Source organism: Dendrobates tinctorius, unplaced genomic scaffold, assembly GCF_039654945.1.
Source record: "Dendrobates tinctorius isolate UK_male_01 unplaced genomic scaffold, ASM3965494v1 ptg000159l, whole genome shotgun sequence".
Classification (NCBI taxonomy): Eukaryota; Metazoa; Chordata; class Amphibia; order Anura; family Dendrobatidae; genus Dendrobates; species Dendrobates tinctorius.
Window position 1 is genome coordinate 9,424,458 of NW_027361826.1, and position 14,050 is coordinate 9,438,507.

Genomic DNA, 14,050 nt, shown 5'->3' on the forward strand with positions numbered 1-14,050 from the left:
ACCGGCACATGCGCAGTAATGATTTTCGGCTTTGCCTGTAGTTGGGCAAAGCATACTTCGCATGCGCGAGGCAAGATTGCTTTGCGCACGCGCAAAATATGGAGAACTACTCGAATTCCAGAAAATATTGCGTACCGCGGCCACGGATGGGGTGGAGAAAAGAAGAAAAAATGCCCATCGGACCGGACACAGGGCATTTACATAGCCCGCAAATTTCCGGTGACAGATTCCCCTTATAAAGGTTGATGTGGCCATTTTATCCGAACCCTGCACGGTTTGTCTTTATTACGGGTCAGGGTAAGGTGAGAAGTTAGCGGGGGTGAAGGCAAATATGGGAAGGGGGTTTTGGTTAGGTGCAGGCTGTAGTCAGCTATTCTTTAGTCATGTTTACAGACCACAATGACTCGAATAACTGTGGTTTTCACAACCTAAGCGCATAGCCCTATATGTGTCTATGATGCAGGAAACTTGGGTGGAGAGACCTGCAGTCAGGCCGAGCATTGCAGGCCATACACGGATTTCTCATTTCAAAGTTTCATATGGATTTCACTCTGTGTACTGCAGTGCGACCTTCCCAATGCCCTATGACTCTGTCATCTGCCACCTTTCAGAAAATTATAATTATTTATTTTTGGATGCAGAGGACAATTTCAGACTTTTTCTATAGGAGCCTATAATTTCTTTGTATGCCCAAGTCCACTGTTGTGTTGTGCTTGTATTTTTTTTATACTGGAGCGGTAAGGTGTGGTCCCAATTATGTTCCCTTCCCAGGAAACTTCTCACTAATTGCCGTATGACTGCTTTACACAATCAAGACTTCCCACAAATCTGATGATGCACAAATTCGACCCCCTTTTTGACTTGCACAATCCACTTCTTGCTGGGCTTTGTCTAGAGATCAGAGTTTCTTGACACATATTTGTTTTTTTTTTTTTTTTTTTTTGAACAATATATGGTTTCCTTTACACAGGATTTTTTTTTTTTCCTATGGCGTATTTTTCCATCTTGCAACTAAAAAGCTATGATTTCTGAGCATTTTCTCATGCATTTCTTTTTTTTTTTTTTTTTTTTTTTTTTTTTTTTGGGGGGGGGGTGAAGGGATTTTTTTTCCATTTATATATCGCTATAAGCAAACACAGGAACAAAAAAGAGACCCTAAACAACCATTAAAGACTTCCAAAAAAAATAACAAAAATGTGGCAAAAAAAGCTCACTGCAGTCGTCTCATATTTTCCTATTGACTTAACAACCAGCATTTTTTATAGGAAAAAAACAAAAAAATGTCAGAAATGGTGCAAAAGATTAATGGTGTGGTCCGGTCTAAAACGACAAGTGTGCAGTCAGCCTATGTGACTGCAGACTTGTGCATCCTCACATCATGCGCACTGCATGCTGTGAGGATTCTCCGGTGTCTGCTCTGGGAACGATGTGCATACTCCCGGCCACAATCTTTCTAGACTGTTTCTGACCTCGCTCAATACACTAGCATCTAGTTGGATTGTGGCCAGGAGGATATGGATATATATCGCATAACTGTGGTCACGTGACCCCCGTTCCAGGCACTGACACCGCAGAATCCTCACAGTGTGCAGCGTTACACAAGTCTGCAGTTGCATAGTGACTGCAGACTTGTAGCTTAAAGTTGGACAACTTCTTTACGGTTTTCCAATTTCTGAAGGGGATAAAAGAAGTGACATCAAACAGAACATGGGCACAACAATGCCATTTTAACATTACTGTGCATTAAAAGGTTGTCAAGGACGTTAGCATTGACTGCCTATCCATAGGATAAGTCCCCAATGTCTGATCAGTGGGGGTGCAACATCCGGCACCCCCACCAATAAGTTGTTCCCGATGTCGTCGGCACCCGGAGCTGCCCAGTAGAGCGCCGTTGACAGAATATTGGCCGCTGCCGTGTACTGCACATCCACCACCTGTTGATGGATATGCAATACCTAGCCGCGGAAGGTACAGGCGACAGAGCTGCGTGACTGCAGACTTGTTGTTTTAAGTCAGACAACCCTTTTAAGCATCTTTTGCTAAAAAATTCAGATGGTAGTTTCACAAAGGCAGAGTTCAGACTGCGTTTTTCAAGGCCTTTTTAGAGAAGAAGCGAAGTGCAAACTCTTGAAACCCTTCACAAAAACTTGAAGACAATTGGTTACTACACACTTTTTTTTCCCAAAAATTTGAAAAGTCTCAAAGTTTTCGCCATGCAGAGCTGCGCAAACATTTTAGCAACTTTTTCACGCCAGTTTCAACCATTTTATTTTGCTCTTGTGGGACAGGGACGTGATTTGGGATAAAAGTTCACAGCTCTTTATCAATCAGGAGCCTCTTCAAGGGAATGCGTCAGCAGGTTCTTGTTATGTAATCTAAGAGCATCATGATGTAGAAGCGGAGACCCCAAATCACAAGTGTGATGTGTCACTTACAGAGCTGTGAGTTGTTGCTTTGATACAATCAGTGTTTTCTCAACAGGAGATTATCACATGGACTAGTTCTCTTATGCCATGTAGTCATCCTGCCTTGTGTAAGGGGACCAGGTGATATTTGCTACATATGGAAGGAAGGCGATTCTGGCAGCTAACTAAGGAAGGGTTCTTTACAGTTAGAGCATCCAGACTGTAATATGCCTGACTGCAAGAGGTAGTAATAGCAGATACTATATCAGCATTTAAAAAGGACTGAAGGCTTTTCTCAAAACAAATGATACAATGAAAATTTACATTTTTCTTCTGAAAATGTTATTTAAGCTCCAAATTTTTCATTGTTGGGATGACCCAGGGTGGAGTGACGTGATCTCACTGGGACTCTGATGTCCTGTTCTTGCCCTGGTGTGATGACATCACCAGAATAGTCTACCCCTGCTTTTTCACTGCTTGCAGGTGGATGATCCAGGATTAGGTTCGTATATGAGGTTTTTGTTTTAATAGCACTTAATGGGGCCATAATACATTGCAGGAGGACTACTGTGGGGGCCATTATAGACCAGGAGGACTACTGTGGGGGCCATTATAGACCAGGAGGACTACTGTGGGGGCCATTATAGACCAGGAGGACTACTGTGGGGGCCATTATAGACCAGGAGGACTACTGTGGGGGCCATTATAGACCAGGAGGACTACTGTGGGGGCCATTATAGACCAGGAGGACTACTGTGGGGGCCATTATAGACCAGGAGGACTACTGTGGGGGCCATTATAGACCAGGAGGACTACTGTGGGGGCCATTATAGAGCGTGGGTGCATTATACACACACTGGGACATTACGGTCATTGCTAGTTTTCTGCCCAGAGGGGTGCTGGGTACAGAAGGGCTGGATGCACATGGACTCCCTTTTCTCTCAGTCTACACGACTCTTTATTAATGCTGTCTGCCAAATCATGGCAGAAAGGGAATATCTCACATATAATTGGGGTGGGGATGCTAGAATCATAAAATGGTAGAGTTGGAAGGGACCTCCGGGGTCATCATGTCCATCCCCCTGCTCAATTCAATGTAGGATTCACTAAACCATCCCAGACAGATGTCTGTCCAGCCTCTGTTTGAAGACTTCCATTGAAGGAGAACGCACCACCTCTTGTGGCAGCCTGTTCCACTCATTGATCACCCTCATTGTCAAAAAGTTTTTTCTAATTTCTTATCTGTATCTTTTACCTTTTCAGTTTCATTCCATCTCTTGTTGTGTTTCCATGTGCAAATGAGAATAATGATGATCAGTTTACACTGTGACATTCCTTCAAATATTTGTAGACGGCTATTAAGTCTCCTCATAGCTTTTTTTTTTTTGCAAGCTATGAGGACACAAGTGGGAGGGTTGAGGAACAGACATTTGAGGTACTTTTTTTATTTTTTTTATATACATTTAATTGTTCTAATTCTAAAGTTGTTTTTTTTTTTTTCAGGCATCTTAAACTTTTGTGCCAATAACTACCTTGGTTTCTCCAGCCACCCTGAGGTCATTCGTGCTGGACATGAGGCCCTGCAGAGTTATGGCGCTGGGCTAAGCTCAGTTAGGTTTATCTGTGGCACACAGGTGAGTGGATTGAATGAAAAGATCCTTTTTGTATCAGTAAGGTTCCTTTTACTTTGTTTTTGTTTTTTTGTCTGGCGGTGAGAGATGAGTTGGATATGTTGAAGCTATTACAAAGAAAAATGGTCCATGGTTTGTATCCAATCCTGAATCCCTTTAGTATTTTACAAATCACTTTGATTTCATGCTGATTGCAGACTTCAAAATTCCTCTGCAAAGTGGTTGTCATTCTCCACGTTATTACAATTTTTTTTTTTTTTTTTTTTTTTTTTTTCCTTAGGACATTGATAGATGTAGAAAATAATTATCCTCTGTTTCCAAGATTTTTTTTTTTTTTTCACCCAAAAGGAGGAATCACCAGTGAACTGAGATGAAATACAAACCTGAGAGAGAGAATAACCCCCCCCCCCCCCCTCCTTCATTGTACTGGATCCATTTTTAATCCATATATTATATATATAATATGGTTTTCCCACCTACAAAGAATGGCGAGGTCTGTAATTTTTATCATAGGTACACTTCACCTGTGAGAGACTGAATCTAAACAGTACAACCAGAAAATCACATTGTATGATTTTTGCATGATCAATTTCCATTTTATTACAGTAAATAAGGATTTAGTACAAGAGAAAAACAGAACTTAATATTTGGTACCTAAACCTTTGTTTGCAATTAGAGGTCGGATGTTTCCTGTAGTTCTTGACCAAGTTTGCACACAGTACAGCAGGGATTTTGGCCCACTGTTCCATACAAATCTCCTGATCTTTCAGGTTTCATGACTGTCGTTGGGCAACATTGCGTTTCAGCTCCCTCCAAAGACTTTCCATTTTGGGTTCAGGTCTGGAGACTGGTTAGGTGACTCCAGGACCTTGAAATGCTTCTCATGGATCCACTCCTTAGTTGTCCTGGCTGTGTGTTTCGGGTCATTGTCATGCTGGAAGATCCAGCCACGACCCATCTTCAATGCTCTTACTGAGGGAAGGAGGTTGTTGGCCAAAATCTCACGATGCATGACCCCATCCATCCTCCCTTCAATATGGTGCAGTCGTCCTGTCACCTTTGCAGAAAAGCACCCCAAAGTATGATGTCCACCCCCTACCATGTTTCATGATTGGGACGGTGTTCTTGGTGTTGCACTCATCTGTCTTCCTCCAAACATGGTGAGTGAGAATTCTATTTTGGTCTCATCTGACGACATGACCTTCTCTGGACCATCCAGATGGTCATTGGCAAACTTGAAGCGGGCCTGGACATGTGCTGGCGTGAGCAGGGGGACCTGGTATGCCATGTAGGATTTTAACCCATGATGGCATAGTGTGTAACTAAAAGTGATGTTTGAGACTGTGGTCCCAGCTCTCTTCAGGTCATTAGCCAGGTCCTCCAATGTAGTACTAGGCTGATTTCTGACCTTTCTCAGAATCCTCCTTAACCCTCGAGGCGAGATCGTGCATGGAGCCTCAGACCAAGGTAGATTGACCGTCATCTTGTGTTTCTTCCATTTTCTAATAATTGTGACAACAGTTGTTGATTCTCACCAAGCTGCTTGACTATTCACCTGTAGCCCATCTCAGCCTTGTGCAGGTCTATAATATTGTCCCTCTTTGGTCTTGGCCATGGTGGGGAGATTGGAGTGTGATTGAATGTGTGGACAGGTGTGTTTTATACAAGTAACGAGTTCAAACAGGTGTAATGAGTGCAGAGTAGGAGGGCTTCTTAAAGAAAAGCTAACAGGTCTGTGAGAGCCAGGATTCTTGCTGGTTAGTTGGTGTGTTTTTTATTTTTAGATTCTGTCTCTCACAGGTGAAGTGTACCTGTGATAAAAATTACAGCCCTCTCCATTCTTTGTAGGTGGGAAAACTTGAATAATTGACAGTGTATCAAATACTTATTTTCCTCACTGTATGTATATATTGAGGAAAAAAAAGTATTTTAAAAAGTTTCTGTCAACGGCTCAGTGAAAAACAGTGACACTTGGATGATACGTCCATATATTTTTTATTTTATTTTACAGACTTATTCACGTGAATGGGAAAATTTGGTCCCCAGAGCAGATCAAAAACTGTCAAGTCCCAGGTTTTTTTTTTTCTTCTTCAAAAAGGGGGGAAAAGGGTTGGGGGTGAATGTACACAATAATGGAGATGTGTGTTTTTACAGATATCACAGGTACCCATTATAGTCTGTATATACAGTTGGACATTTTTTGTATTTATTTACTTTTTAAGAACTGATGGCCCACAAAAGCCCAAACCCTGTCCCCGTTTGGCCGATTTGCAGACCAAGCCTACACGTGTATGTGAATGGGTCCGTGGGGTAAAGGACAGCACAGATGTGTGATAAGATTCATGGCCGTGTGCTCTCCACTTTAATTATCTTATGTGTTGCCTTCATTCCCCAGAGCATACACAAAAGCCTTGAGGAGAAGATTGCTCGGTTCCACCAAAGAGAAGATGCCATCTTGTATATAAGCTGTTTTGACGCCAACGCTGGCCTATTTGAGGTGAGTTATTGCTGTAGGAATGTAGTTTTCACCATGCGCTTCCCAGTGGAAATTACTCTAACGCCCCGAACACAACAGGACCAATCTTAGCTAAAACTAGGTAATCACTAGTGATGAGTGAACGTGCTCGGGTAAGGTGTTATCTCAGCATGCTCAGGTGCTAACCAACTGTCTTCGGCGTGCTTGAAAAATATGTCTGAGTCCCCGCGGCTGCACATCTTACCACTGTTCGACAGCCACAACACATGCAGGGATTACCTAACAAACAGGCAATCCCTACATGTGTTGTGGCTGTCGAACAGCTGCGAGACATGCAGCCGCGGAGACTCGAACATATTATTCGAGCACTCCGAAGTCACTCGGTTAGCACCTGAGCATGCTGAGCTAACACCTTACCCGAGCACGTTCACTCATCACTATTAATCATCCATTAGGTATCATTTCAGAGAAAAAAATGGAATGTGTGCAAGCAGCCAACTCTATACACTGACTACTGGTGACCACACACATTACTCTGCATTTCCATTATTCTGTGTCTTCATCTGCCATAGTTTACTGCTGATGGTTTCTGTAGTTAAGCTTTATGTGCAAAAAGCAGAAAAAAAAATAGCTTTTTGGTTTTGTTCACATGATGCTGAATCTCTGGGTGGACAAACTGGATAAGATTTAACCAAATCTCATCTATGTGCTGTGGGAAAAAAATCTGTGTAGATTCCGTGCAGAAATTGACCTGCTGCGTCATGCTATGTGTATGGCGCTGAGGGACGTAGCCGAGCGCCGTAACCGCTGAGGGACGTAGCCGAGCGCCGTAACCGCTGAGGGACGTAGCCGAGCGCCGTAACCGCTGAGGGACGTAGCCGAGCGCCGTAACCGCTGAGGGACGTAGCCGAGCGCCGTAACCGCTGAGGGACGTAGCCGAGCGCCGTAACTCCTACATTTATCAATATTCAAGCCCCTAATTAAGATTTTTAATTTCTGGTTGTGCTGTTATAAGGATATTATTGGTTATGCAGTATCCTTTTTTTTTTTTTTTTTTTCTTTCCTCTTCTCCAGGCCATGCTGACCCCTGAAGATGCAGTGCTATCAGATGAGCTGAACCATGCCTCCATCATCGATGGCATCCGCCTTTGCAAGGCCAATAAGTACCGGTATAAACACATGGACTTGGAGGATCTAGAGGCCAAACTGAAAGAAGCGCAGGTAGCAACCCTGCAGTGATATCTGCCCACTTACCGTAATTACCGCAGCCTATGGCTGTAGCAATGTGCCATGTATGATCATTAGTGAAGTTTTTGATAATCCTTGAACACTATAATCCGGTGATTGTTGCACTGTTTCCCGGCACGCTCACCTAATCTTGCAGAGAAACCTCTGTTTTACCAGACTGCCTGGTCAGTATGATGGTCCACGTGGTCTTGTGCCTAGAAAAGCTGTTTCTCTGCAAGGGTAAATGATTGGGCAAGAAACGGCAGAAAGATCCCAGCGGCTCAGGACTGCGTGTGACCACAGCCGAAACATGCAGCGATCATGGCGTCACTGAAAATGTGATGGTATGTTGTTGGCGGAATCTTTTATAATGGCCTAAAAATTAGGCATCTTCTAGTCCTTACCAGTCACTGCTAGTACACATAATACCGCCATACAGTGTCTATGCAATAATGCAGCACAGTGGTTAGTTCACTTTATTGATTGTGGGGCGACTCTGGAAACAATTCTCTGATGTTTTGGTGATAGATAATACTATGTTTTGTCACAAATTGCCTACTACATTATTTTATCAGATGACTATAATCATGACAGCTAGTTGTTACCAATCACCTGGTGATCACTGAGGCTCCCAGATTTCAGAGCTTCATAAATCATACCATTATCTCCTATATGGATAGGTGATAATGGACTATTCTGATAACTAATTATTGTGAACCTGTCATCAGTGTTTTTTTTTTTTTTTTTTTTCTTCTTTTTTTTTTTTTTTCTACTCCATCTGAAAGCATGATGTAGGGGCAGAGACCCTGATTCTATTGCTGTGCCACTTAATGAGCTGCTTGCTGCAGTTTTGATAAAATCCCTGTTTCATCTGATTCAGATCTCTGAGTAATGAGCTCTGTATGTCCACACCCCCACCACTGATTAGCAGCTTTCTGCCTATGCACAGGGTACGACGAGAGCTGAAATTCATTGGTGGAGGCAAGATTATGCAGCGTTCGTGAATATGGAGGACTACCTGGCAACAGGTTTAGTACTACTTTAGTAATAATAACCTGCTAATAAGTCAATGAGTTATTTCAACGGCATCAAGCAGCTCAGTAACTGGCATATTGCAGGAATCGGGGTCTCTGTCTCTACATTCTTCTGTTCTCAGATTAGGTAGCTGATTTTTTTTTTTTAAGGAGGCATCTCCTCTCTGTAGTAAAATTAGTCACTTGTAGAGGGCAGCTAGAAGTAGGGGGAAGTAAGTATTGCTATGAAAACTGCATTATTAATGCCGACTCGGCATGTGGGAAAAAAAAAAAAAAAAAAATTGCAGCAAGCATGATTTGACTCCGGAAATCAGATGCGACTCCCCCATTTAAGTTTATGGGTGTGAGATGAAAAGAAAATCTGATGTCACGCAGACACAGTACAGCATCTGATTTTAACAAATAAATTACAAGTCTATAACATAGGAAACTGAAAATAGTTCTGTAAATGATTAATCACTGCTGCACAGGGATGGACGACAAGCGACAAAAAAAATCTTCTTATCTGGATGTAATTCTGAAGAATTTTTACACTCTCATGTGAACTTGCCCTTAGTTTGATCTCTGTGTTGGGTTATGGGCAGACATCTGCCTCGGCCTGTTTAGCCGTGACTTGCATTTAGGGATCCATGCTGACTCTTGTATCCATACTAAAATGTGGCCACATAATGGACATTTTTGCATTTTCTTTTTGGTATTTTGTGATGAGGATCTGGCTAAGAATATAAATTAACAGTATAAACAATTCATAATATAAAGAATAAATAATAGAAATTAACAATATAAAAATGCATAATATAAACAATAAATAGCAATATAAATTAACAGTATAAACAATACATAATATTAACAATATAAATAATACATAACATTAATGAATGTGACAACACCATCACAGTTAGTCACAATGCAAGGTGGTCGGCACGATTCCTTTTCTCCACGCCTTGCAGATGACATCTTGCATTTGCGGCATGTTCTGCGCTGCGGCTCTGTCCATACTTCATACTAACGCAAAGCTGACTAAGCGCATGGGGCGACGAACACCGGACGCTCCACTCTCGGTTCCAGGTCTCTACACTCTAACCTCTCATTGGTTTCCAGAAACACCGGCTGCGTCTCATAGTTACAGATGGTGTCTTCTCTATGGATGGGGATATCGCTCCTCTTCGTGAGATTTGTGACCTTGCAAAGCGATATAATGCCTTAGTATTCATAGACGAATGCCATGCCACTGGCTTCATGGGACCAAATGGACGGTAAGGCGCTGATAATATGATACGCAAAGTGCTTTTTCTTGAGTTTGTTTGACATGACAGTAGTGCTATTTCCAGGCACACTAAAAGGAATCTGTCAACAGGTTTTAGTTGTATAATCTCAGAGCAGTATGATATAGAGGAAGAGACCCTGATTCCAGGGATGTATCACTTAATAAACTGTGTTTCTGTTTCATTAAAACCAGTATTTTATCAGGAGATTATCAGTACAGTACAAGTTGTCTCAAGCTCCCTAGTGAACTGCAGATGAGCAAACGGCAATACTCGGGCTCTTAGGCTGGAGTCACACTAGCGTTTGGCATCACATGCGATGTGCTAATGACCCTCGGCTCCATCTCTGCTGCGAGCGTGATACCAGTATCAGTGCTCTGTGCTCCGATCCATTTGTATGAGAGGATCACAGCACAGATGCGGGGGAGATGGAGAAAGTAATTTCTCCATCTCCTCCATTACCTCTCTTGGTGTATATCGGACTGCACTGGGATGACATCAGAGTGCAGGCCGAAGTTTCGCATGCACCCTTAGATTTGTCTGGAGAGGAGTTAGCCAAGTCTTGCTGCCAATCACAGCGTGCTGTCATTGTCCACTCTTGCCGAAACGGTATGAAAAAATAATCGCAGACCTGCATTGCAAGGTTTCTGTATTTCTTCACAGCAAAAATGCTGCGTCAAAAAATGCGCGTTTTGCATCGATTTTTGGTGCAGTTTTGTATTCCTTTTTTTTCATGCGTTTTTGTACAGCAAATGAAGGCTTTTTTGAGCTAAATAACTTTTTTTTTTTCTTTTTTAAATATCTTTTTGTGATGTAATTTCTTGGTTCAACACTACCTTTTTTATTCTGATGCAGTGTGGCATCGGGGTAATGGAATTAGCACTTGGTGTCAGCAGCTGTCATAGGCACCAAGCCCTCAGCTTAGTAATGAAAAGGTGTCAGTCCGACACCCTCATTTCTAAGTCGGTAAGTAAACACAAACATACAGTGGGGCAAAAAAGTATTTAGTCAGTCAGCAATAGTGCAAGTTCCACCACTTAAAAAGATGAGAGGCGTCTGTAATTTACATCATAGGTAGACCTCAACTATGGGAGACAAACTGAGAAAAAAAAATCCAGAAAATCATTGTCTGTTTTTTTTTTTTTCATTTTATTTGCATATTATGGTGGAAAATAAGTATTTGGTCAGAAACAAAATTTAATCTCAATACTTTGTGATATATCCTTTGTTGGCAATGACAGAGGTCAAACGTTTTCTGTAAGTCTTCACAAGGTTGCCACACACTGTTGTTGGTATGTTGGCCCATTCCTCCATGCAGATCTCCTCTAGAGCAGTGATGTTTTTGGCTTTTCGCTTGGCAACACGGACTTTCAACTCCCTCCAAAGGTTTTCTATAGGGTTGAGATCTGGAGACTGGCTAGGCCACTCCAGGACCTTGAAATGCTTCTTACTAAGCCACTCCTTCGTTGCCCTGGCGGTGTGCTTTGGATCATTGTCATGTTGAAAGACCCAGCCACATTTCATCTTCAATGCCCTTGCTGATGGAAGGAGGTTTGCACTCAAAATCTCACGATACATGGCCCCATTCATTCTTTCATGTACCCGGATCAGTCGTCCTGGCCCCTTTGCAGAGAAACAGCCCCAAAGCATGATGTTTCCACCACCATGCTTTACAGTAGGTATGGTGTTTGATGGATGCAACTCAGTATTCTTTTTCCTCCAAACACGACAAGTTGTGTTTCTACCAAACAGTTCCAGTTTGGTTTCATCAGACCATAGGACATTCTCCCAAAACTCCTCTGGATCATCCAAATGCTCTCTAGCAAACTTCAGACGGGCCCAGACATGTACAGGCTTAAGCAGTGGGACACGTCTGGCACTGCAGGATCTGAGTCCATGGTGGCGTAGTGTGTTACTTATGGTAGGCCTTGTTACATTGGTCCCAGCTCTCTGTAGTTCATTCACTAGGTCCCCCCGCGTGGTTCTGGGATTTTTGCTCACCGTTCTTGTGATCATTCTGACCCCACGGGGTGGGATTTTGCGTGGAGCACCAGATCGAGGGAGATTATCAGTGGTCTTGTATGTCTTCCATTTTCTAATTATTGCTCCCACAGTTGATTTCTTCACTCCAAGCTGGTTGGCTATTGCAGATTCAGTCTTCCCAGCCTGGTGCAGGGCTACAATTTTGTTTCTGGTGTCCTTTGACAGCTCTTTGGTCTTCACCATAGTGGAGTTTGGAGTCAGACTGTTTGAGGGTGTGCACAGGTGTCTTTTTATACTGATAACAAGCTTAAACAGGTGCCATTACTACAGGTAATGAGTGGAGGAAAGAGGAGACTCTTAAAGAAGAAGTTACAGGTTTGTGAGAGCCAGAAATCTTGATTGCTTGTTTCTGACCAAATACTTATTTTCCACCATAATATGCAAATAAAATGAAAAAAAAAAACAGACAATGTGATTTTCTGGATTTTTTTTTTTCAGTTTGTCTCCCATAGTTGAGGTCTACCTATGATGTAAATTACAGACGCCTCTCATCTTTTTAAGTGGTGGAACTTGCACTATTGCTGACTGACAATACTTTTTTGCCCCACTGTACACAAACACACATTTGTCACCAGCCTATGTAGGAGTGTTAACAGAATGAACCTACATAAGCCGTTACCAAACAGCAATTCTTAATTTAAATAAAAAAATGAAGAAAAAATTGTGTGGGCTCCCATGTAATTTTCATAACCAACTATATTAGTAACAAAAAGACACAACAGAGAGGAAATACAAATAAATATAACACATGCACCAATACTCATATAGTCAAATAATTGTATTCAAATCAAATAGTGCATCAATTCAATTTTAAAACATATCCTCCTGATGTGTCACGATAACTGAATGGAAACCCATTTGATAGTGTGGACAAACCACTATGTTGGACAATTATTTTATAAAGACGGGACGGCTAAATATGTATAAAAACAGCCTTTAATAAATCAAATTTGGCAATCATAAACAATGTGTAAGAAAAAAGTGCCTAAGGCATACCAGTTATTAATAAAAAATCATAAAATAAATATATAAAGAGAATTCCTGAGATCTGTCAATAATTTAAATCATTGTTCAATACATAATACATACATACAGTTCATATCCTCATCCCGCAATTATATATATTGATGAGCACATCATAAAAAGTGATATTGTAAATATTTATAAATTATTCTACCAAGATATATCACAAAAAGTGATTACAACCACCAATAAATTGCACAATCCTCATGTGAATAATATGTGTAAATACTAATCCATGATATACCATAATATTCATATCACATGTAACCATGTAGCTATAAAAAACGGTGTGTAAACATTCAGTGATATAACCATGTGTTACATACCAGCGGTATAGTGACAGCCTCTTGCGGTAATGCCAAGCACTCCCTGACGTGCATTTCGGAACCAGCGTCCTTCGTCTCTTCCCACTTGTCCTGTAGTGGTGGCATGTGAGGTGATGTTTGGGGGGGGGGGGGGGTGGGCTGATGTCACCTTTGTAATATCAGGTGGCATCAAGCCCACAGGTTAGCAATGGAGAGACGTCTATAAGATGCCCCAATACTAACCCCATAGAAAGTTCTCACGCAGCGGTGCCATAAGTGAGAGCACCTGAGCTGATCAGCTGATGAACTTTGGTGAACTCTCTCACGGCAGCTAAGTGATAACTCCTGTCAATGTAATTGCTTCCGCAGTGTATCGCTGGCAGCCGAGTAGAGCAGTCGCATCTCCCGATGTGACTGTTCTACACGTCGCCGTGGGACATTTGAGATTAGGTGGACTATTTTTGATTTTTTTTTCTAGGAGACTAGGGTATCAGGATTAGGCATTAAGGTTAGTATATATTGTTTTTTTATTTTACACTTTTTCTAGGAGACGAGGGCATCAGGGATTTGGTGTTAGGTGAGTATAATGGATATTTTATTTTTATTTGTATGTAATTATTTTACATGTTGTTGCTGTTTGT

The 14,050-nt window shown here is 41.8% G+C and overlaps 1 protein-coding gene across 2 annotated transcripts in view; it reads left to right on the top strand.

Moving 5' to 3' along the window:
• The window catches only part of GCAT (glycine C-acetyltransferase), a 71,831-nt gene that overhangs the window by 6,516 nt on the left and 51,265 nt on the right, over positions 1–14,050 (top strand). For both annotated transcript variants that reach the window (XR_012220774.1, XM_073549497.1), the window contains exons 2-5: positions 3,909–4,039; positions 6,432–6,533; positions 7,587–7,733; positions 9,875–10,029. Coding sequence is in view for 1 of the 2 variants with exons in the window: in XM_073549497.1 (XP_073405598.1) it covers positions 3,909–4,039; positions 6,432–6,533; positions 7,587–7,733; positions 9,875–10,029 (535 nt within the window). In the remaining variant the exon portion in view is untranslated. The remainder of the gene's footprint in view (positions 1–3,908; positions 4,040–6,431; positions 6,534–7,586; positions 7,734–9,874; positions 10,030–14,050) is intronic.